The sequence below is a fragment of the Oncorhynchus nerka genome, linkage group LG17 (assembly GCF_034236695.1).
Source record: "Oncorhynchus nerka isolate Pitt River linkage group LG17, Oner_Uvic_2.0, whole genome shotgun sequence".
Taxonomy (NCBI): domain Eukaryota; kingdom Metazoa; phylum Chordata; class Actinopteri; order Salmoniformes; family Salmonidae; genus Oncorhynchus; species Oncorhynchus nerka.
Window position 1 is genome coordinate 21,402,724 of NC_088412.1, and position 24,430 is coordinate 21,427,153.

General features: G+C 42.9%; 1 protein-coding gene and 1 long non-coding RNA gene across 2 annotated transcripts; one reads left to right on the forward strand and one right to left on the reverse strand.

The window, feature by feature from the left end:
• Nucleotides 1–104: 104 nt before the first annotated feature.
• On the reverse strand, nt 105–14,685 carry LOC115144878 (uncharacterized). Its single transcript, XR_010459419.1, has 2 exons — nt 14,582–14,685; nt 105–2,503 (listed from the first exon to the last, which is right to left on the reverse strand). It is a non-coding gene; the product is annotated as an uncharacterized LOC115144878 (long non-coding RNA).
• On the forward strand, nt 13,680–24,430 carry LOC115144877 (repulsive guidance molecule B-like). The gene is made up of 3 exons (XM_029685975.2): nt 13,680–13,906; nt 17,299–17,810; nt 22,746–24,430. Exons 1-3 carry the CDS (start codon nt 13,813–13,815, stop codon nt 23,442–23,444), a joined length of 1,305 nt encoding a protein of 434 aa, XP_029541835.1. The 5' UTR covers nt 13,680–13,812; the 3' UTR covers nt 23,445–24,430.

Sequence of the window (24,430 nt, forward strand, 5' to 3'; positions counted from 1 at the left end):
ACAGGAAGAGTAGCTGCTGCTTTCGCAACAGCTAATGGGAATCCTAATAAAATACCAAATAAAGCATTTATCTAGATTCTATTTTCAGATTTTATCCCAAAACATCAAGTTCAAGTTAAGTTTATTTGTCATATGCACAGGAACACATGGTGAACACATTACATGTTTACTTGCAGGTTCACATAAATACAAGGAAGGCACTCAAACAATTTACATTACAATATTTGCCGGGGAAGGGGGATATGGAGAACAAAGTATTTTGTGTAATATTTGACAATAATAAATAGAACACAGGAGGCTACATCTGGATTTCAGTGGACAAATTAGTGTGAAATAAAACAAAAAACACAGTTTATTTAAGATCATAAACTTTTAGAAGAGGATTGCTCTAAACAAGGGGTGTATACTATACTGAACACAAATATAACCACAACATGTAAAGTGTTGGTCCCATGTTTCATGAGCTGAAATAAAAGACTCTACAAATGTTCCATACGCACAAAAAACATATTTCTCTTAATTGTTTTGCACAAATGTGTTTACATCCCTGTGAGCAGATCTCCTTTGCCAAGATAATTCATCCACCTGACAGGTGTGGCATATCAAGAAGGTGCACCTTGTGCTGGGTACAATAAAAGGCTACTCTAAAATGTGCAGTTTTTCACACAACAGAATCACACAGCTGTCTCAAGTATTGAGAATTGGCATGCTGACTGCAGGAATGTCCATCATAGCTGTTTCCAGATATTTGAATGTTCATTCCTTTACCATAAGCCACCTCCAACGTCATTTTAAAGAATTTGTCAGTACGTCCAACCGGCCTCCCAAACACAGACCATGTGTAACCACGCTAGCCCAGGACCTCCACATCCGGCTTCCTCACCTGTGGGATCGTTTGAGGGAGGGGTGGTGGGTGTTGAGGAGTATTTCTGTCTGTAATAAAGCACTTTTGTGTGGAAAAACCCATTCTGATTGGTCGGGCCTTGTTTCCCAGTCAGTGGGTCTGGCTCCCCAATGGGTGGGCTTATGCCTCCCAGGCCCATCCGAGGCTGTGACCCTGCCCAGTAATGTGAAATTGTTAGATTCAGGCGTTTTCATCTATTTCAATGGACTGATTTCTTTATATGAACTGTAACTCAGTAAAATCACTGAAATTGTTGCATGTTGTGATTATATTTTTGTTCACTATAGTTTGCAAAGGATTTCAGGAGAGAGGAGACGGTCTATAGCACTGGCCAAGTTTAGGTTTCTCGACCACATGGGCCTAATAACAAAACAAGCAGCACGGTGTGTAGGCCTAGTTGGTCCTGCAGTGTTAGGACCTTAATGTGGAACATGTGGAGCTGCCCAGACACAGTCAGAGGAAACCCAATCCTTCTCCCTTTCTTCCCCCTCTCTCTTCCCTCTCTCCTGCTGCTACACACTCCTCCTCACTCACAGTCTCCAACATAGCTGCCTTCTCATTTCACTCTTCTCTTCTGAGCTACAATTGCCATAATCCTGGGGATCTTTCTCTCTGTCTGACTCTCAAAACCCTTTCACTCTTCTTTACTTCTAGTTTCCTTACCCACAATACTCATTCTCTTCCAACCCCATGTTTTTGTCAGTTAGGCAACTCTCCCCTTATTCCTTTTTTTTTATTGTTTTTTTTTAAAATGTGTCCACGTTTTCCAAAATATCTGCTCCGAATTTAGATTCAACAATGTCTGCAGAAGGAATGGGGTGTCAGCTATGACATGACAAATTGACTTTGAAAAGTCTATTTTAAGTGAAGTGGATTTACACGCCCCGTAATGGAATTGTAGTAACAGAATTTCATCATGGGTCCCTGATCTGTACGACACAGAAATGCATAATTATGGCTATGAATGTGTCATTCTCTTCTTCATGGTGATGTATCCTAAATAGGTACACAAAAAGTAGAAATATGCAATATTCTACACACTGGCTATTATTTTAATGTGCTCTGCCTCCTAACAAGACCAAATTTGGTTGGTCCAGACCGGACCAAATCTGAACCAAGTTTGGACATCAAAGTAGAGCACAGTAAAGCTCAGAGTACAGTAGAGCACATTACAGAACAGCAGAGTTCAGTAAAGTGTAGTTCAGTACAGTATAGCACAATGCAGTACATTATAGTGTACTCAACTCTAGTTTATTGTCCTGAACTATACTGTGCTGTACAGTGCTGTCCAAACTTGTGAGCCCAATTGTGGTTTGTGTCTACCACAATTTCCCATTGTAGGCAATTCAATTGTATAAATTTCGTTACCAAGTTTGAATCACTTAATAATTAATAAAGGAACATTGATATCAGTAAAAACACTATAACTAATTGATTGGTCTGCCTTTATTTGATATTTCTGTGATTTTTCATTGTCCTCCATCCTGATGAGGGAGAGAAATGAGAAAACATCTTAAAGCGTAGGAAGCATGAGTTTATACTCACCAATGTAACAACACCGTGTGGTCAAAGACTTATTAACAGTCACGATCTATGTACCTGTAAGTATAAACATAGTTATATTTTGTGGTTTTTAAATATTTATTAACTTATTTCTGGATATCTTCTAAACTACCCACAATGCACTATTTCTCAACGTCACATGGAGCATCTATTCTGTTCAACCGAGTTCAAATGCTAGCTTGGTAGCTAGCTCAAGCTGGCTAACGTTAGCTACTAGCCATGCTAGCATGTAATTACATTCCAGACCAAGTGGTGGCGGTGGTGATCTACAATCCACCAATCACGAGGAAGTGTGATGTAAACAATGAACAGGTTGGGCACAAGTGGCCATGTGTATCCTCATGATCCTCACGTTTTACTATAAGATGTGCCCCAGCTATCAATCTGTAAGTCTCTGCTCTCTCTTTGCTTTTGATCTGCAGTTTGTTTTAGTTGTGTTGTGTTAGTTGTGTTCATGGTGGTTGGCTAGGCTGGCTAGGCTAATAGCTAGTTGGCAGGCTGGCTTGCTGGCTAAGATAACTGAATATAGCTAACGTGCTTTGATAATTGTTTAGATGGATATATAAATATCACCGTATTTCCAAAACTTTGGTTAACTTTAATGTAGCTACAAGCTAAGTGTTGATAACAACTGGCTGACTCATTCAGTGCTAATGTAAGAAGGCTGGCTGGGCTAATGTTAGCAGGCTAGTAGGGCTAACGTTAGCAGGCTAGTTGGCTAACAACCGTGCAAGTTGATTTGTAACATCAATACATTCATAAAGTATTTACTTGTAAATTGGCTGAAAATGTCATTAAAACCAGTAGTCATGAGTGCAAATGATTTGGATTAATTTGAAGTAATACATTTGAAGTTATTTCTGTAGGAGTTTACATTATAGTGTATAGGCTGGCTTGCCGTGTCCTCCATATTACATCACATTCCGGAAAAACGTCAAGACCAAAATTAGCTGAACAAACATGATAACATTGACCCTCAGGGGACCGACTTGGCACAGTGTATCCACTGTACCTTTCTGGCAAAACAGAACAATCCAAACATTCCACTTGGGTTGAGATGTCTTCATTTCTCCCTCCACTATATACAGTGCCTTCGTCAAGTACTCAGACCACTTGACTTTTTCCACATTTTGTTACGTTACAGCCTTATTCTAAAATGTATTCATTTTCAATCTAAAAAACGTGTTTGTTCAGCTCATTTTGGTCTTGATCTATGGCTGGTTCATAACGGACACATTTCAAACCCCCTGCTGCACAAGTTTTTAGATATTCATTAGGTCTATAAGACATTAAATATTGTAGCAACGCATGTGGATTTATTCATAACAAAGGTTGTCACAGACTGAAATATGTTCCGTGATTCTTTGAGGACGTTGTCCCCACAGTGACTGTATATACATACCCCAACCAGAAGCCATGGATTACAGGCAATATTCGCACTGAGATAAAGGATAGAGCTGCCACTTTCAAGGTGCGGGGCTCCAACCCAGATGCTTATAAAAAAATCCTGCTATGCCCTCCAACGAACCATCAAACAGGCAAAGCGCCAATACAGGACTAAGATTGAATCGTACTACACCGGCTCCGACGCTCGTCGAATGTGGCAGGGCCTGCAAACTACTACAGACTACAAAGGGAAGCACAGCCATGAGCTGCCCAGTGACACGAGTCTACCAGACGAGCTAAATCACCTTTATGCTCGCTTCGAGGCAAGCAACGCTGAAGCATGCATGAGAGCATCAGCTGTTCCGGACGACTGTGTGATCCCTCTCTCCGTAGCCGACGTAAGTAAGACCTTTCAACAGGTCAACATTCACAAGGCCGCTGCGCCAGACGGATTACCAGGACATGTGCTCCGGGCATGTGCTGACCAACTGGCAAGTGTCTTTACAAACGTTTTCAACATGTCCCTCCCTGATTGATTCTGTAAAACTAACATACTTCAAGCAGTCCACCATAGTCCTTGTGCCCAAGAGCACCAAGGTAACCTGCCTAACTCCAACATCATCATTAAGTTTGCAGATGACACAACAGTGGTAAGCCTGGAGGTCAGAGACCTGGCTGGGTGGTGCCAGAATAACAACGTATCCCTCAACGTCATCAAGACAAATGAGATGATTGTGAACTACAGGAAAAGGAGGACCGAGCACGCCCCCATTCTCATCGACGGGGCTGTAGTGGAGCAGGTTTAGAGCTTCAAGTTCCTTGGTTTCCACATCACCAAGAAACTAGAATGGTCAAAACGCACCAAGACAGTCGTGAAGAGGGCACGACAAAACCTATTCCCCCTCAGGAGACTGAAAAGATTTGGCTTGGGTCCTCAGATCCTCAAAAGGTTCTACAGTTGCAACATCGAGAGCATACTGACTGGTTGCATCACTGCCTGGTACGTCAACTGCTCGGCCTCCGAGCGCAAGGCACTACAGAGGGTAGTGCATACGGCCCAGAACATCACCAGGGCTAAGCTGCCTGCCATCCAGGACCTCTACACCAGGCTTCTCAACAGCTTTTACCCCCAAGCCATAAGACTCCTGAACAGGTAATTAAATGGATCCCCGGACTATTTGCATTGCGTCCCGCCTGATTTGATTTGAATAACCTATGATGACGAAGCAACAAAAAGGTTTTAGAAATGTTTGCTAATTTATTTTTAAAAATGTAAGTATTCAGTACTTTGGCAGCGATTACAGCATCAAAGTCTTTTTGGGTATGATGTTACAAGCTTGGAATACCTGTATTTGGGGAGTTTCTCCCTTTCCTCTCCGCAGATCCTCTCAAGCTCTGTCAGGTTGGGTGGGGTATAGCTGCTGCACAGCTATTTTAAGGTCTCTCCAGAGATGTTCGATCAGGTTCAAGTCCGGGCTCTGGCTGGGCCACTCAAGGACATTCAATGACGTGTCCCGAAGCCACTCCTGCATTGTCTTGGCTGTGTGCTTAGAGTCGTTGTCCTGTTGGAAGGTGAACTTTCGCCACAATCTGAGGTCCCGAGTGCTCCGGAGCAGGTTTTCATCAAGGATCTCTCTGTACTTTGCTCTGTCCCTGCCGTTGAAAAACATCCCTAAAGCAAGATGCTGCCACCACCATGCTTCACCGTATGGACGGTGACAGGTTTCCTCCAGAGGTAACGCTTGGCATTCAGGCCAAAGAGTTCATTCTTCGTTTCATCAGACCAGAGAATCTTGTTTCTCATGGTCTGAGAGTATTTTGGTGCCTTTTGGAAGACTCTAAGCGGGCTGTCATGTGCCTTTTTACTGAGGAGTGGCTTCTGTCTGGCCACTCTACCATGAAGGCCTAATTGGTGGAGTGATGCAGATATAGTTGTCCTTCTGTAAGGTTTTCTCATCTCCACAGAGGAACTCTGTCAGGGTGACCATCAGGTTCTTAGTCAACTCCCTAACCAAGGCCCTTCTGCTGGCCGGGCGGCCAGCTCTAGGAAGAGTCTTGGTGGTTCCAAACATCTTCCATTTAAGAATGATGGAGGCCACTGTGTTCTTGGGGACCTTCAATGCTGCAGAAATGTTTTGGTACCCTTCCACAGATCTGTGCCTCGACACAATCCTGTCTCGGAGCTCTATGGACAATTTCTTCGACCTCGTGGCTTGGTTTTTGCTCTGACATGCACTTTCAACTGTGGGACCTTATATCGACAGGTGCTTGCCTTTCCAAATCATGTCCAATCATTTGAATTTACCACAGGTGGACTCCAAACAAGTTCTAGAAACATCTCAAGGATGATCAATGGAAACAGGATGCACCTGGGCTCAATTTTGATTCTCATAGCAAAGGGGCTGAATACTTATGTAAATAAGATAATTTTTTATTATTCTTTTTTTAATGTGCAGACATTTCAAAAAACCTGTTTTGGCTTTGTCATTATGGGATATTGTGTGTAGATTGCAGAGGGGATTTTTTTCTTTCACCCATTTTAGAATAAAGCTGTAATGTAACAAAATGTGGAAAAAGTCAAGTAGTCTGAATACTTTCCGAAGGCACTGTATATCAACCCCACATCGACAAGGACTGTGAGGACCTTTCACAAGACTGAAACAGCACCTGAATCACACAATTGTTTGGGCCAGAGGAGCCATCAAGTGAAAAGATAAACCAGTGATCCAATACCTGTCTAAGTTCAGTTGCTTCCAATAAAGTCAGAAGAGGTATGTCACCCAGTGCACAGAATGTCCAAATTGTTTGAGTTAATTCAGTTTTAAACCCAATTAAGAAATTATGCAGAATATAATTGTTGATCTTGATCAGCAATTCCGAGATGGCATAGCAGTTCAGACGTCTTTTGTCCCCGTCTTGTCGTGTCCTGTATATATATTTACAACTTTTTTTCACATACATTTTATTTATATTTTCCATCAACTCATCTTCAAAACACTCTCCTGCAACCCGCCTCACCAATTTATATTTATAAATAAGTATTATTTACCTCAAATCTGCAATCCTCCAAGAAGCTAGCCAGAAACTCAAAGAAGCTAGCCAGAAACTCCAAGAAGCTAGCCAGAAACTAGCCAGGAGCTATCCAGAAGCTAGCCCAGAAGCTAACCCAGAAGCTAGTTCAGAAGCTAGTTAGCTTCTTTACTGGCAAATCGTTAGTATTCAGCTAACCACGTTTTGTGGTCATCAGCTATCCTTTAGCTCGAAAATCTATCGCCAGTTTTGTACGGCGCAACGCGGCTCGGAACGGAACATACCGGACCAATTTTTCTCTCCATGTCCCTGGATTTCAACTGCTCTCTGGACATTCATACCCGGATCTCACAGCTAGCTGCTATCCGTGTGACTATCTGCTTTCGTCGATTCCGGAGCAAACATCAATTACTCCGGAGCTAGCCAGCTCGGTCAATCACTCCTGAGTTCCATCAATCACTCCTGGGCTGCAGTCACCTATCCGGACCCGTTGTACTGCCTACGCGGAGCCCCACCGGGCCTTCACAACTGGACTGCCGACGTTATCTACCCGAAGGAGATCCGGCTGGCTCCTCCGTCGCGACGTTACCTGGACGCCCATCTGCGGCCTGCTAACCGTTAGCTGTCTTACCGGCTGCTCTCAGAATAGACAATCGGACAATTTATTTATTTGTATTATTATTATGTTTCTTCTTGGGCCTCTAACTATATCTAATGTTTATTTTATTTTTTATTTATTTTATTTTATTTTTGTGTGATTTGGATTAATCCCCTCTACCACACGGAACCTCACTAATCTACTGACGGAACGCAAGAGGTGGCTAACAACAGACCTCCATCCTATGCTAGCTTGCTACCGATGGCCTGGCTAGCTGTTTAAATCGCCGTGACCCCCAACCAACCTTCCACTCACTGGACCCTTTTGATCACTCGACTAAGGATGCCTCTCCTTAATGTCAATATGTCTTGTCCATTGCTGTTCTGGTTAGTGTTTATTGGCTTATTTCACTGTAGAGCCTCTAGTCCTGCTCACTATACCTTATCCAATTTATTAGTTCCACCACCCACACATGCTATGACATCTCCTGGTTTCAATGATGTTTCTAGAGACAATATCTCTCTCTTCATCACTCAATACCTAGGTTTACCTCCACTGTATTCACATCCTACCATACCTTTGTCTGTACATTATACCTTGATGCTATTTTATCGCCCCCAGAAACCTCCTTTTACTCTCTGTTCCAGACGTTCTAGACGACCAATTCTTATTGCTTTTAGCCGCACCCTTATTCTTCTCCTCCTATGTTCCTCTGGCGATGTAGAGGTGAATCCAGGCCCTGCAGTGCCTAGCTCCACTCCTATTCCCCAGGCGCTCTCTTTTGATGACTTCTGTAACCGTAATAGCCTTGGTTTCATGCATGTTAACATTAGAAGCCTCATCCCTAAGTTTGTTCTATTCACTGCTTTAGCACACTCTGCCAACCCGGATGTTCTAGCTGTGTCTGAATTCTGGCTTAGGAAGACCACCAAAAATTCCGAAATTTTAATTCCAAACTACAACATTTTCAGACAAGATAGAACTGCCAAAGGGGGTGGTGTTGCAATCTACTGCAAAGATAGCCTGCAGAGTTCTGTCCTACTATCCAGGTCTGTACCCAAACAATTTGAACTTCTACTTTTAAAAATCCACCTCTCTAAAAACAAGTCTCTCACCGTTGCCGCCTGCTATAGACCACCCTCTGCCCCCAGCTGTGCTCTGGACACCATATGTGAACTGATTGCCCCCCATCTATCTTCAGAGCTCGTGCTGCTAGGCGACCTAAACTGGAACATGCTTAACACCCCAGCCATCCTACAATCTAAACTTGATGCCCTCAATCTCACACAAATTATCAATGAACCTACCAGGTACCCCCAAAGCCTTGAACACGGGCACCCTCATAGATATCATCCTAACCAACTTCCCTCTAAATACACCTCTGCTGTCTTCAACCAAGATCTCAGCGATCACTGCCTCATTGCCTGCATCCGTAATGGGTCAGCGGTCAAACGACCTCCACTCATCACTGTAAAACGCTCCCTGAAACACTTCAGCGAGCAGGCCTTTCTAATCGACCTGGCCGGGGTATCCTGGAAGGATATTGATCTCATCCCGTCAGTAGAGGATGCCTGGATATTTTTTTTAAATGCCTTCCTAACCATCTTAAATAAACATGCCTCATTCAAGAAATTTAGAACCAGGAACAGATATAGCCCATGGTTCTCCCCAGACCTGACTGCCCTTAACCAACACAAAAACATCCTATGGCGTTCTGCATTAGTATCGAACAGCCCCCGTGATATGCAGCTGTTCAGGGAAGCTAGAAACCGCTATACACAGGCAGTTAGAAAAGCCAAGGCTAGCTTTTTCAAGCAGAAATTTGCTTCCTGCAACACTAACTCAAAAAAGGGACACTGTAAAGTCCATGGAGAATAAGAACACCTCCTCCCAGCTGCCCACTGCACTGAAGATAGGAAACACTGTCACCACTGATAAATCCACCATAATTGAGAATTTCAATAAACATTTTTCTACGGCTGGCCATGCTTTCCACCTGGCTACTCCTACCCCGGTCAACAGCACTGCACCCCCAACAGCAACTCGCCCAAGCCTTCCCCATTTCTCCTTCTCCCAAATCCGTTCAGCTGATGTTCTGAAAGAGCTGAAAAATCTGGACCCCTACAAATCAGCCGGGCTAGACAATCTGGACCCTTTCTTTCTAAAATTATCTGCCGAAATTGTTGCCACCCCTATTACTAGCCTGTTCAACCTCTCTTTCGTGTCGTCTGAGATTCCCAAAGATTGGAAAGCAGCTGCGGTCATCCCCCTCTTCAAAGGGGGACACTCTGACCCAAACTGCTATAGACCTATATCTATCCTACCATGCCTTTCTAAGGTCTTCGAAAGCCAAGTCAACAAACAGATTACCGACCATTTCGAATCTCACCATACCTTCTCTGCTATGCAATCTGGTTTCAGAGCTGGTCATGGGTGGACCTCAGCCACGCTCAAGGTCCTAAACGATATCTTAACCGCCATCGATAAGAAACATTACTGTGCAGCCGTATTCATTGATCTGGCCAAGGCTTTCGACTCTGTCAATCACCACATCCTCATCGACAGACTCGACAGCCTTGGTTTCTCAAATGATTGCCTCGCCTGGTTCACCAACTACTTCTCTGATAGATTTCAGTGTGTCAAATCGGAGGGTCTGCTGTCCGGACCTCTGGCAGTCTCTATGGGGGTGCCACAGGGTTCAATTCTTGGACCGACTCTCTTCTCTATATACATCAATGAGGTCGCTCTTGCTGCTGGTGAGTCTCTGATCCACCTCTACGCAGACGACACCATTCTGTATACTTCCGGCCCTTCTTTGGACACTGTGTTAACAACCCTCCAGGCAAGCTTCAATTCCATACAACTCTCCTTCCGTGGCCTCCAATTGCTCTTAAATACAAGTAAAACTAAATGCATGCTCTTCAACCGATCGCTACCTGCACCTACCCGCCTGTCCAACATCACTACTCTGGACGGCTCTGACTTAGAATACGTGGACAACTACAAATACTTAGGTGTCTGGTTAGACTGTAAACTCTCCTTCCAGACCCATATCAAACATCTCCAATCCAAAATTAAATCTAGAATTGGCTTCCTATTTCGCAACAAAGCATCCTTCACTCATGCTGCCAAACATACCCTTGTAAAACTGACCATCCTACCAATCCTTGACTTTGGCGATGTCATTTACAAAATAGCCTCCAATACCCTACTCAACTAATTGGATGCAGTCTATCACAGTGCAATCCGTTTTGTCACCAAAGCCCCATATACTACCCACCATTGCGACCTGTACGCTCTCGTTGGCTGGCCCTCGCTTCATACTCGTCGCCAAACCCACTGGCTCCATGTCATCTACAAGACCCTGCTAGGTAAAGTCCCCCCTTATCTCAGCTCGCTGGTCACCATAGCATCTCCCACCTGTAGCACACGCTCCAGCAGGTATATCTCTCTAGTCACCCCCATAACCAATTATTTCTTTGGCCGCCTCTCCTTCCAGTTCTCTGCTGCCAATGACTGGAACGAACTACAAAAATCTCTGAAACTGGAAACACTTATCTCCCTCACTAGCTTTAAGCACCAACTGTCAGAGCATCTTACAGATTACTGCACCTGTACATAGCCCACCTATAATTTAGCCCAAACAACTACCTCTTTCCCAACTGTATTTAATTAATTTATTTATTTTGCTCCTTTGCACCCCATTATTTTTATTTCTACTTTGCACATTCTTCCATTGCAAAACTACCAGTCCCGTGTTTTACCTGCTATATTGTATTTACTTTGCCACCATGGCCTTTTTTGCCTTTACCTCCCTTCTCTCCTCATTTGCTCACATTGTATATAGACTTGTTTATACTGTATTATTGACTGTATGTTTGTTTTACTCCATGTGTAACTCTGTGTCGTTGTATCTGTCGAACTGTTTTGCTTTATCTTGGCCAGGTCGCAATTGTAAATGAGAACTTGTTCTCAACTTGCCTACCTGGTTAAATAAAGGTGAAATAAAAAATAAAAAAATAAAATAAAATAAAAATCTTCTTTACATCACTATTTGATTGGGTAATTGGTTATCCATAAAAAAATGTACAATCACATGACACGATAACCACAGGAACACTGTGGTGGTCATGCATCAAAACCCACTGATTATTTAAGCGCTGCTCTGTATTGGTGGCCCAGCTTTGCAGCTGTGCAAATGAAAGACGCAGTGTCGTTCGAGGCAAGGGATGGAAAGTTGGCCACAAATGGAGGAGTAACATACAAGTTACTAACTGAAAATGGAATGGAAAAAATAATAGCAGAGGTTAGCTGAGAGAAAATAATGAATGGAAAAGTTTCTCTCCTGTATTGTGTATGTTCAAATAACAAGCTGTTCATCTTTATAGAGATGTAATACTAATGGGTAAATGCCACATATTGACCAGATTTACCATCTCTGGCAATGCTTAGTGACCCCCGGTATGAAACAACATCCAGGGTAACATATGAGCAATTCCATAGTAACAGAGTGATGCTGAGACTTCTCAATTTAAAATGTATGCCAAACAAAAACCAATGACTGCGAAGTTAAACAAACCAAGTCTATGCACAAGGATGACTTTTAACAATTTCCACTGAAAATGATGGTGAAGCGTGATTCATCAATCCAGAGAACGCGTTTGCACTGCTCCAAAGTCCAATTGAGTCAAGCTATACACCACTCCAGCCGGTGCTTGGCATTGCGCATGGTGATCTTAAGCTTGTGTGGGCTGCTCTGCCATGGAAACCCATTTCATTAAGCTCTCGACAAACAGTTCTTGTGCTGATGTTGCTTCCAGAGGCAGTTTGGAAATCGGTAGCGAGTGTTGCAACGGAGGACAGACAGTTTGTACGCACTACATGCTCCCGTTCTGTGAGCTTGTGTGGCTAGCATGGCAAGTGGCTAACATTAGTCAGCTTGAGCTAGCTACCGAGCTAGCATTCGATCTCGGAAGCACAGAGTAGATTCTCCATATGACGTTGAGAAAGAGTGCATTGTGGGTAATTTAGAAGATATCTGGAAATGAGTTAATAAATATTTCAAAACAGAACTATGTTTTTACTTAGAAGTATTTTTAAAATGTTTACTAGGCAAGTCAGTTAAGAACAAATTCTTATTTACAATGACAGCCTACACTGGCCAAAACCGGACAACGCTGGGCCAATTGTGCGCCGCCCTATGGGACCCAATCACGGCCGGTTGTGATACAGCCTGGATTTGAACCAGGGTGTCTGTATTAATGCCTCTAGCACTGGGGTGCAGTGCCTTAGACAGCTGTGCCACTCGGGAGCCCGTCAGCAACAGGTGTGGCTGAAATAGCCAAATCCACTAAATTGAAGGGGTGTCTACATACTTTTGGCCATGAAGTGTACATTTCAGCATCATTGTTACCTTATAATTTTCCATATGCAAATCCATGTGTGCATACATTAACACGTCACCTCTGAACTTGTATGACGTGACCTGCCTCGCCTTACAAAGATTCAGCCTAATAGCAAAGTGACAAAAGTATCTTGAAACTCACTCCCTTCATGCTGATATATGTGACACATCTGTATTCAAACCTAGGGTCGTTTACCACCATGTAACACCTAGCATGAATAGCAAAGCTAGACATTAATGACACCATTGTCATCCTGGGTGAGAATTTTCTTCAGCAGTTGGAGGAAGTAATGTAATGCTTAGAGCAGAGAAACAATACGATTGTTTGCATTGGGCAATTTGCTCCGCAGCTCTGTTGAGACCCAGGGAGCTCAAACAGGACAACTGCCACAGCTGAATGCGTTATAGTGCAGAGGGGCATGCTATGTGGACATAGCTACAACTCATATCTCAAACTCTCCCCAGAAAGAGGTTCACTATTTCAGTCTTGAGATAAATCACGTTGGCTGCAAAAAGAATCATGCTGTATTTAGATGTGAGAACTATCATTTTCATCATCACTCTTTCCTGACCGGTTGGTTACCTGTTAATTTAACTCCCTCTCAAATACTACACAACAAATATTTTGCACCGCCTTCATTGTCTTTAGAAACACTTTCCATTGGCTTGGTCCCAATGTTCCATGATTGCCACAAACCGCTTATGTAAATATCAAGTGGTTAACGAATAATTAGTGTTTCATTGGCGAACAACCCCCTCTGATCCCCGTCGACTCTGTTAGACCCCTCCCACGTAGAGCCGCCCTGAAGACTAGACCCCTTTTGAAAGACAGCACAGGGGAAAGATACGAATTTATGTCTAATTTCCCGCAGCTACTGCGTTGATGAGCAGCAGTCGAAGAACTCCATTCTAACTGAATGGATTGGCATGGGGAGAAGCGGACCTCAAAACTTGGCTAAGCGGCAGCTTTGGAATTACATTAATTGTACGATGGCTTTACTTTCGCTGCTACTCAGACCAGGTAAAGCAACATTCATATGTGATGCATGCAAAATATTTTCCCCGCATCGCGAATGGATGATGGAAAACTTTCTTGGCTGTGCTAAAGATGAGCGAGACTTGTTCACAAAAACACTCGCTTTCTTAAATATTTATGAACTAAAATATGGCAGTGTGTTTTGTTTACAGTATATGTATGTACATGTAGTTGTAGCTATTTACTGTTTGACAGTTACTATAAGTTAATTCGGTCATCAGCGGACTTTTGCTGTGTGCCTAGACCTTCAAATATAACGGTAGTCATTGGCCTATACCAGGCTAGCTTAGCAGCCATCGTCGCGAACCAACCTGCTGCTGTTGCTAGTTAGCTGGCTAGACAACACGAGCTACTTCGGTCGAACTTTTAGCTACATTCTCTAAATCCGTCAAGTAACATTAATCACGAGCAGTCTTCAATTATGTATTTTTTTTCACGATCATACTTTCACGATTATACTTTATCGATACTATATTCACACACAAAGTCTTGAATAAAGTTCGAGCTTGTAGAAGTCCGCTAATAAAGATCGTTAGCATTTGGCTTGATAACCTATTGACGTTGTGTTCAAACATGTTGCTTGTACAAAGTAGCAACAAATTGCTAATACGTTTTAACACGTAACACGCTAACCAACTGTTAGTGCCGTGACTAGTTTACCTTGCAAAATGAAACTTTAGATGGTGTTGTGTTCATGCTTCATTTGTTACCATGCATGGCATGGTGTCAGACTTCTCGGCCTCTGAATGTGTCCATCGTGCAGTAACTTGACGTGTTTTTTTCGCCTGAACTTTGTTGTGTGCATGCGCGATACATCGTCAGACGTTTGGATGCTTTGTTACCAAAACATGCATCTAACTAACGAAACAAAGTGTGTATGTGTGGTGATTTGCCTTTTGACTTTAAACTCGCATAATATTACCTACACAAGTTTCACTCACAAAAAGAGTGGTAGAAATTGGAAGGTCAACAAATCAGTGGGGCGTTTCTCCATAGATCATTATATAAACTTCACATAAAGTTGGGCGCTATGAATTCTAATTTAATGGATTTCATTTAGCCACGTTTACGCTTTGCAAAACAGTAGTAGCCTGTATTAGTGATAGTTGAATCATTTTCAATGTAGTTCAGCATAATTATCATGAAATATTTATTGTCCATGAATCACCCCCCCATAATGTGGTAGACTGCTATGACATGGTTATTGTCCATGAATCACCCCCAGTTAAATGATTACTTCCCTGCTATAATGAATCACCCCAGTTAAATGATTAGACTGCCATTTATTTTATTTTATTTAACCAGAAGTCATTAAGAACAAATTCTTATTTTCAATGTTAACTTGTCCATGAATCACCCCGGTTGCTAGTCCAGTTAAATGAATCACCCCCAGTTAAATGATTACTTCCCCATAATGTGGTAGACTGCTATGACATGGTTATTGTCCATGAATCACCCCCAGTTAAATGATTACTTCCCCATAATGTGGTAGACTATGGTTATTGTCCATTTATTTTATTTTATTTTACCTTTATTTAACCAGGCAAGTCAGTTAAGAACAAATTCTTATTTTCAATGACGGCCTAGGAACAGTGGGTTAACTGCCTTGTCAGCTCGGGGATATGAACTTGCAACCTTTCGGTTGCTAGTCCAACGCTCTAACCACTAGGCTACCCTGCCACCGTCCATGAATCACCCCCAGTTAAATGATTACTTCCCCATAATGTGGTAGACTGCTATGACAGGGTTATTGTGCATTTTAAGTGTATTCATGTACATAGCAGGGTGATGATAATTCTTATAAAACTGGATATGACATACTTGCCTTTGTTTACATATTAAAGCCATCCTCTATTCCACAGATTAGTTCAGTTTATTTTGTTTCCCTTAAATTGTTCTCAAGCCTATTGAAATATATTGTTATAAATGCAAATTCGTCCTATTCTCTTCTTAATCCTTTCCCATGTTTTCCTCACATGGTTGTCACATTGCCTCTTGTCAAAGGCTGGCCATAAAGAGCCTTTAGAGATAGACATGGTTGTTCATAGCTCTATATGCCGTGATTGTCAAAAATGGACAATCATAGCCGAGTTCGGTGACCCCAGTGCTTGCAGGGAGATCATTGGTGGAAATCAGACGAGGGCTGGTAGAATGCTTCTGAGTTGACCTCACACTCATCTCAGTTTTGATTAACAGTTGCCAAGACCCATGTGGGCTTCAGTTACTAGAGAATTTATTCACACAGTTTGCAACCAAGGATCTTTTTGGACTGTCTGGGAAAAATATTTCAATATTTTTATTATTGGCAAGTTCATCATGCCCTTTGGATTTAAAACAGTTTGGAGGACTTGTCGATTAGCCTATGTCAGCTCTTCTTTCAATGTTAATAAAAAATATTGTTTATATTTCTGTTTTCAGTCTTATTGAGGCTGTTTATTTAAGTGTGTTATATCTGTGACATCTTATGACACTTGCACAGGCATTATGTTGATGTAATGCAAATGCACCTGGCATCTAGAGCTTCAAGATAAGATATAATATTCTCAAAACATCAAACATTGGAATACATAGTCTCCTTGTCGCCCCCAACATATTCACTGGCAGATGCACAGTACTGAGTAATAACTTCACATAGGAAGTGCCAAATTTATACAATCCCAACATCCTTGGCCAGCTGTTGCTCAATGCTGAACAAGCACGGCTCTTTGTGCAGTTCCTCTTGGGTCTGAATTCAGCCTCTTATACAGTGGTCATGTGCCATGCTCCTTAATGCCCCCCATATTGACCCAGCAACAGCCAAACCATATTCAACACCCTTAAGCAAACTACACAGATTGGCTTCCTCCTGCAGTGAAGCACTGTGTTATTTCAGTGAGGGTGAGTTGAGGGAAATAAGTTTGGACTGACCATTCCCGTGTGGGCTGGCTGGTGTAGTTGGGTTTTAATGAGCTCTTTATTGACGTAAACTCCATAGGTGGAAAAGTTTGGCTGTCCTGCTGCACGTAGCTAGGTTGTACAGCTGATGTGTTTAAACCCTGCAAATTCACTATAACAAAGTTATTAGGCAGTGAACAAACTAATAAGAGTGTTTTCTGTTGGACATCTTTTTTATTATATGGTCGTTACAGTTGTGTTAAGCAGTTTTTTCATCATCAATGTTCACTCTTACAATGAGTTGAGACACAAAACACATTCGTATACACTACCATGAACTAGGCCAAGATATATCTTCGCTTTGACTTACACATGAATGGTTCAAGTTCTAAATAAAATACTTTCCCCCTAATGTTTCTGGTCACCTGTTATTGGGGGGTTGTTGACAACTTTAGCGATGATAAACATGTAACACCTGCCTACTGTTTCCTCCCTCCCCACAGCACACTGCCAGCAGTGCCGTATCCAGCGCTGCAATGCGGAGTACGTGGCCTCTACCTCGCCCTCTAGTGGTCTCCAAGAGGACTCCCTGTCCGATGTGGACTACTGCATCGCCCTGCGCGCCTATGCCCTGTGTACCCGACGCACAGCGCGCAGCTGCAGGGGCGACCTGGTCTACCACTCAGCTGTGTTCCGCATCAAGGAGCTCTTCTCCCAGCAAAACTGCTCCAGCGACGGGCCCACCTCCTCGGCCAAGGCCACCAGCACCTCCAGGCCTGCCGTGTCCGAGCTATGCGACTACGAGAGCCGTGTGCTGGCCTTGGGCCCCGCAGGCCAGGGGAAGAAGTACGCCCACTGTGGATTATTCGGGGACCCGCACCTGCGGACGTTCCGCGACGAGTTCCAGACGTGCAAGGTGGAGGGGGCATGGCCTCTCATCGATAACCGCTACCTGTCAGTGCAGGTGACTAACGTGCCTGTTGTCCTGGGCTCCAGTGCCACCGCCACCAGCAAGGTAAGCTGTGCTATGGGTTCACATCTGGTCATGTTGCTGACAGTAATGTCATTAAAACACTGAAAAACTTAGGGCTCAATCATAACAAAGATACCTGCATTTTTAATGTACAGTACCAGTCAAACGTTTGGACACACCTACTCATTCAAGGGTTTTTCTTTATTTTTACGATTTTCTACATTGTAGAATTATAGTGAAGATATTTAAAACTATGAAATAACACATGGAATCATGTAGTAACCAAAAAAAGTGTTAATTTCTTGGCGCTACCCATCCCTGAGAAATAGGCAGTTTCAAATGGGTATGTTTTTTTTAGTCAAAAAATAAAATACTGCCCCCTACACGCAAAAGGTTAAACAAATCAAAATATATTATAGGGCCTCCCAGGTGGCGCAGTGGTTAAGGGCGCTCTACTGCAGGACGAGCTGTGCCACCAGAGACTCTGGGTTCGCGCCCAGGCTCTGTCGTAACCGGCCGCGACAGGGAGGTCTGTGGGGCGACGCACAATTGGCCTAGCGTCGTCCGGGTTAGGGAGGGTTTGGCCGGTAGGGATATCCTTGTCTCATCGCGCACCAGCAACTCCTGTGGCGGGCCGGGCACAGTGCACGCTAACCAAGGTTGCCAGGTGCACAGTGTTTCCTCTGACACGTTGGTGTTGCTGGCTTCCGGGTAGGATGCGTGCTGTGTTAAGAAGCAGTGTGGCTTGGTCTGGTTGTGTATCGGAGGACGCATGACTTTAAACCATCGTTTCTCCCGAGCCCGTACGGGAGTTGTGCGATGAGAAAGGTTGTAGCTACTAACATTTGGATACCACGGAATTGGGGAGAAAAAGGGGTAAAAAAAAAATATATATTTCATATTTGAGGTTCTTCAAAGTAGCCACCCTTTGCCTTGATGACAGCTTTGCACAGTCTTGGCATTCTCTCAACCAGCTTCACCTGGAATGCATTTCAATTAACTGGTGTGCCTTGTTAATTTGTTTGAGCCAATCAGTTATTGTGTGCTATACAGAAGATAGGCAAGTCCATATTATGGCAAGAACCAAGTCCACATTATGGCAAGAACAGCTCAAAGAAGCAAAGAGAAACTACAGTCCATCATTACTTTAACATCTCTAGGCTAGGTGGCGGTATTTTCATGTCCGGATGAAAAGCGTTCCCAAAATAAACTGCCTGCTACTCGGGCCCAGAAGCTAGGATATGCATATCATTAGTAGATTTGGATAGAAAACACTCTGAAGTTTCTAAAACTGCTTGAATCATGTCTGAGTATAACAGAACTTATTTGGCAGGCGAAACTCCAAGGACAAACCATCTAGGGAAAATATTTTTTCAGGTCACTCTTTTCAATGTGTTATTCTATGGGGATCTAGATTTCTAAGGCACTTGCTTGCAGTTCCTATCGCTTCCACTGGATGTCAACAGTCTTTAGAAATTGGTTGATGTTTTTCCTTTGTGTAATGAAGAAGTAGGGCTGTTCAGAACGAGGGTCGACCCTAGTGTACTGTTTGTCAGGGGCGCGTGACCTGAAAGCTCGCTCCACTTTGTTTTTATCCGCTATTGAACGCAGTTTATCCCGTCTTACATTTTATCGATTATTTACATTTAAAAATACCTAAAGTTGTATTAGGAAAGTTGCTTGGAATGTTTGGGCAAAGATTACAGGTAATTTATTAGATTTTGTAGTCATGTTGCGCGAGTTGGAAGCAGTGTTTTTCTGGATCAAACGCACCAAATAAATGGACATTTTGGATATATAACGACGGAATTAATCAAACAAAGGACCATTTGTGATGTTTATGGGACATATTGGAGTGCCAACAGAAGAAGCTTGTCAAAGGTAAGGCATGAATTATATCGTTATTTCTGAGTTTTGTGTCTCGCCTGGCGGGATGAAATATTAACATTATAGTTCAGTTGCAAAAACCATAAAGCGCTATGATGAAACTGGCTCTCATGAGGACCACCACAGACAGGATGGAAAACAGAGTTACCGCTGCATTAGAGTTAACTGCACCTTAGATTGCAGCCCAAATAAATGCTTCACAGAGTTCAATTAACAGACACATCTCAACATCAACTGTTCAGAGGAGACTGCGTGAATCAGGCCTTCATGTTCAAATTGGTGCAAAGAAACGACTACTAAAGGACACCAATAATAAGAAGAGACTTGCTTGGGCCAAGAAACACAAGCAATGTACATTAGATCATGAGCAATGAACATTAGACCGGTGGAAATCTGTCCTTTGAGCAGATGAGTCCAAATTTGAGATTTTTGGTTCCAATCACCGTGTCTTTGTGAGACGCAGAGTTGGTGAAGGATGAACTCCGCATGTGTGGTTCCAACAACGAAGCATGGAGGGGGCAGTGTGGGGGTGTTTTGCTGGTGACACTGTCTGTGATTTGTTTAGAATTGAAGGCACACTTAACCAGCATGGCTACCACAGCATTCTGCAGCGAAACGCCATCCCATCTGGTTTGCGCTTAGGACTATAATTTGTTTTTCAACAGGACAATGACCCAACACACCTCCAGGCTGAGTAAGGGCTATTTGACCAAGAAGGAGGGTGATGGAGTGCTGCATCAGAAGACCTGGCCTCCACAATCACCCGACCTCAACCCAATTGAGATGGTTTGGGATGAGTTGGACCGCGGAGTGAAGGAAAAGTAGCCAACAAGTGCTCCGTATATGTGGGAACTCCTTCAAAACTGTTGGTAAAGCATTCCTCATGAAGCTGGTTGAGAGAATGCCAAGAGTGTGCAAAGCTGTAATCAAGGCAAAGGGAGGCTACTTTGAAGAATCTAAAATGTACAGTATATTTTGAGTTGTCTAACACTTTTATGGTTACTACATGATTCCATATGTGTTATTTCATTGTTTTGATGTCTTCACTATTATGCTACAATGTAGAAAATAGTAAAAAATTAAGAAAAATGAGTAGGTCTGTCCAAACTTTTGACTGGTACTGTATGTCATACATTGAACGATGGTTCAATATATAGAAATATTATCTCAAGTTAGGAATCAATCTGTCTCTACTGCCTCCAGGCACCCTACCTCTGACCTTTTCTCTTCCAGACACCAGTGGAAAGACTGGGTCATTCAGTGGGGTTGGATCAGGGACATGCTTGAGCGCTTTACCTTTAACACATGGGTAGTCATATGGTAGTGATTAACGCTTGTTCAAACATTTTCCTCTCCCACAGTTGGATAACCTTTTTCAGCTCTCTAGTCAAATAATTAACAGGTCTTTTTGTGTAAATATGAAATTATTTGGAAAAATAACGAAGTTGTTTGGTAGAAGCAGCATATTTTTGATTCTACTGATTTGAGTTTGTCTTTTCTTAATATAATCTGAAGTCTGAATTTAAGTCTGGTTCTTTGGCTATATTTATACTGAAGACCATACTTGGAGCTCAACGTATTATTTGTAGATATGCACTAGATGAATACAACACTTGGTAGACACTAAAAAGTAGGCATACTATCAATTTTACTAGTGCTAGCTAGCCCACCTTGCCACATTTGCTTATTTTCTAAGAGAATCTATTTTTATCAGTACTGTTATTTTCAGCTCATGTGAATTACAAGCAACAGCACTAACGATTTGGTTTTGGACTAGCCAGATTGAGAAGAACAATAGAAATTGGCCTAGGCCAAATCATATAGGCTAGATTCTATAAAAACAAAGTTATACTAACTGTGGTCTGCAAGTTTCTTTCATATCAGAGTTTGTTGAAATCCATGAACCTCAAGAAGTTTACTAAATAACCTTTGCGTTTTCATTTTTGATTTATTTAACTAGGCAAGTCAGTTAAGAAAATATTCTTATTTTCAATGACGGCCTAGGAACAGTGGGTTAACTGCCTGTTCAGGGGCAGAACGACAGATTTGTACCTTGTCAGCTCGGGGATTTGAACTTGCAACCTTCCGGTTACTAGTCCAACGCTCTAACCACTAGGCTACCCTGCCGCCCAAACACTACTAAAGAGAGAACCAGAGAGATTTCAGACCCAACTATTTAAAATAGTTTTGAGTGCATATGAGGAGAAAAATACAAAGCTGTAAGTCAGGGTGCCGGTGCCAACACCCGCATGCCACCACCGTCTGCTTGAATTGGGGTCATTTTCAACTGTTACAGTACAGAAAGGGAATCGTTCATCAAAAACAGTATCCCCTTAACTGTATAAAGTTAACCATAGCCACCTCTTCGAATAACAGCTTTGAAGAAATGTCGGCCTAGTACAAAATATCCAGACTGGACTCCAGAGTTGTCAGAGAGTAGTCCAGACCCTGTGGCAGTTGTAGTGGAAGGTATTTCTGATTTATGGGTCTATCAGACAGCTGGGTTTGTTTGATCCTGCACTCTCTCAAGAAAAAGTATGGAGCCTTACATATGCAATGGTTTATGACATTTACATTGATATTTGTTTTAGAAAGCACATATTGAGTAGGCCTAGTTGTTTCTTTGGGGTTGATAATCTCTAAATTGGTGGGACAAGACATCATCTATGTATTAGTGATGTTTTCTTGTCCATATTTACTGTAAAATAAAGGGCATAATGAATATTTCTGCTCACGGTGCTTTCCTTCCTTCAGATTACATAATAGTTGGATACCTTTTCCAAGAGAAAGACAGGAATTTGGGTTTTCAAACATTGAAATGAACTGTTCCCCTTGTCATACAAAGTGAAGGTCCTACTGACATACTGTGGCTCAACATAGTATTACACCTTTTGAATGCGTCTGATGGTTCTGCTGCTTAGTAGACCTATTAGTAATCTGTGTACCTGTATGCAGGACACAACTTTCAACAGATTTTACCTTCATGCAGTACTATTGAAAGAGTAGAAGGGTAGATGTTAATTGAATTGCCTCCAATTAAATCAGGAACGGACTTTCATTCACTGGCATCTCTTTGTTTGTGTCTTTCAGATAACGGTGATCTTCAAGTCGTACCATGGCTGTACTGAGCAGAAGGTGTACCAGGCCACCACAGAGGACCTACCCTCTGCCTTCCAGGATGGCACACGGAGTGGCGGGGAGGGGGGCAGTCTGTGGATCGTAGAGAAGGGTGGCTCTGGGGGCCGCCTGGTGAAGATCCAGGCCCGCTACATCGGGACGTCCATCATAGTGCGCCGGGTGGGCCGATACCTTACCTTTGCCATCCGCATGCCGGAGGACACCCTTGACTTTTCTGAGGAGAACAGTGGGCTGCAGCTCTGTCTGCACGGATGCCCGCGCAACGAGCTCATCAAGGAGCACATGCTGGGGCGCCAGCCTCTTCACCCCCGCCTCCCGGGCTCTGGGTCTAACCCCGAGCTGGGGCCCCTCCTGCCCCCACATCAGACCTACACAGTGGAGCGCGCCACAGCCAAGTGCAGGGAGACCCTGCAGGTGGAGGACGTGTACTTCCAGTCCTGTGTGTTTGACCTGCTCACCACGGGGGACCCTGAGTTCTCCATGGCAGCCTACGGGGCCCTGGAGGATCTGAAGGCCCTTCCTCCCAGCAAACTGAAGCAGAACTCTCCGAGGACTCCTCGTGTCCAACTCAACAGAGGCGGGCCACACATACTGGCTACAGCCACCCCCAGTCTGGTCACATTCCTGCTTCTGGTTCTGCTGCTTTTGTAAAGGGAAAATAGGACTGAAAGTTGACGTGACCCCAGCTTGAGGACAGAAGCCTAGAAGTCAGAGATGTTTTTCTTTTGCATTTGTGAATGTTGTGGTTCTTTTCCTGTCACTTAACCGTTTGAAGGATTTAACACTCAAAAAGGATCCCAATGCTTCTTGTCCCCCCAAATACATGATGGCTGCCAGCATCTGCCACTTAATTGAGTATGAGTCTGAATGCACACAATCATGTGGGATCTGTCGATGGTTAAGTGCGTAATGCTCTTTCCATTTTCACACTGTTTGTAAATTGGATTAAGACTGTTACAGGATGCTTGAAATGTGAAATTCATCATAACACTGTTGTTGTCGTCTGTGAGCCTGGATGTAAGACAGCTTATCAAAAGTCATCTTTGTAAATATTTCATGTTTGTTGGGAATACGTCACGATGCACACAACCCTGCCAGACATCACAATCATAGAAAGTAGGCCTATCAGGCTGAAGATGGTGAAAATGGTCTGTTATAGTGCAGAGACCTTTGTGGAAATGAAAGACACAATCTTCTTTACAGTATCATCATTTGGCACCAAACAGTGAACACTACACATTTAGTTCCTCTGTGTTGTCATATTTACTGAAAATATGTATGTTTAAATGGGATGATCCAACAACTAACTGAAAATACTACCTATCCATATGTATTTGGTTTAAGTGTGATATTCTCTGCATCCAAGTGTGATAGTTATCAGTTAGGTGAAACACTCCCTCTTCAAGCTGCTTGGCTTTCAGTTTTTAAAGGTAAAGAAACAAAATCTCTATATAATAATATATTGAAAGTGTATATATGTGTTTTATATTGTGTACATTTACCTGTGTATAGATGTTTTAACTGTACTATGTTTTATTGTTATGATTAGTTAGGTATTTTTAAATTCTTGTATGAAAAGTTAACTAATGTGTTTTACCTTAGCTGTCATTTTCCATATTAAAAAGTGTTGGACACCA

Bases quoted from the DNA above. Each gene is read 5' to 3' on its own strand.
- LOC115144877 (XM_029685975.2), top strand. From the start codon at position 13,813: ATGGGGAGAAGCGGACCTCAAAACTTGGCTAAGCGGCAGCTTTGGAAT. The intron at 13,907-17,298 runs GTAAAGCAACAT...CCCTCCCCACAG, and splicing joins TTCGCTGCTACTCAGACCAG to CACACTGCCAGCAGTGCCGT. The intron at 17,811-22,745 runs GTAAGCTGTGCT...TGTGTCTTTCAG, and splicing joins GTGCCACCGCCACCAGCAAG to ATAACGGTGATCTTCAAGTC.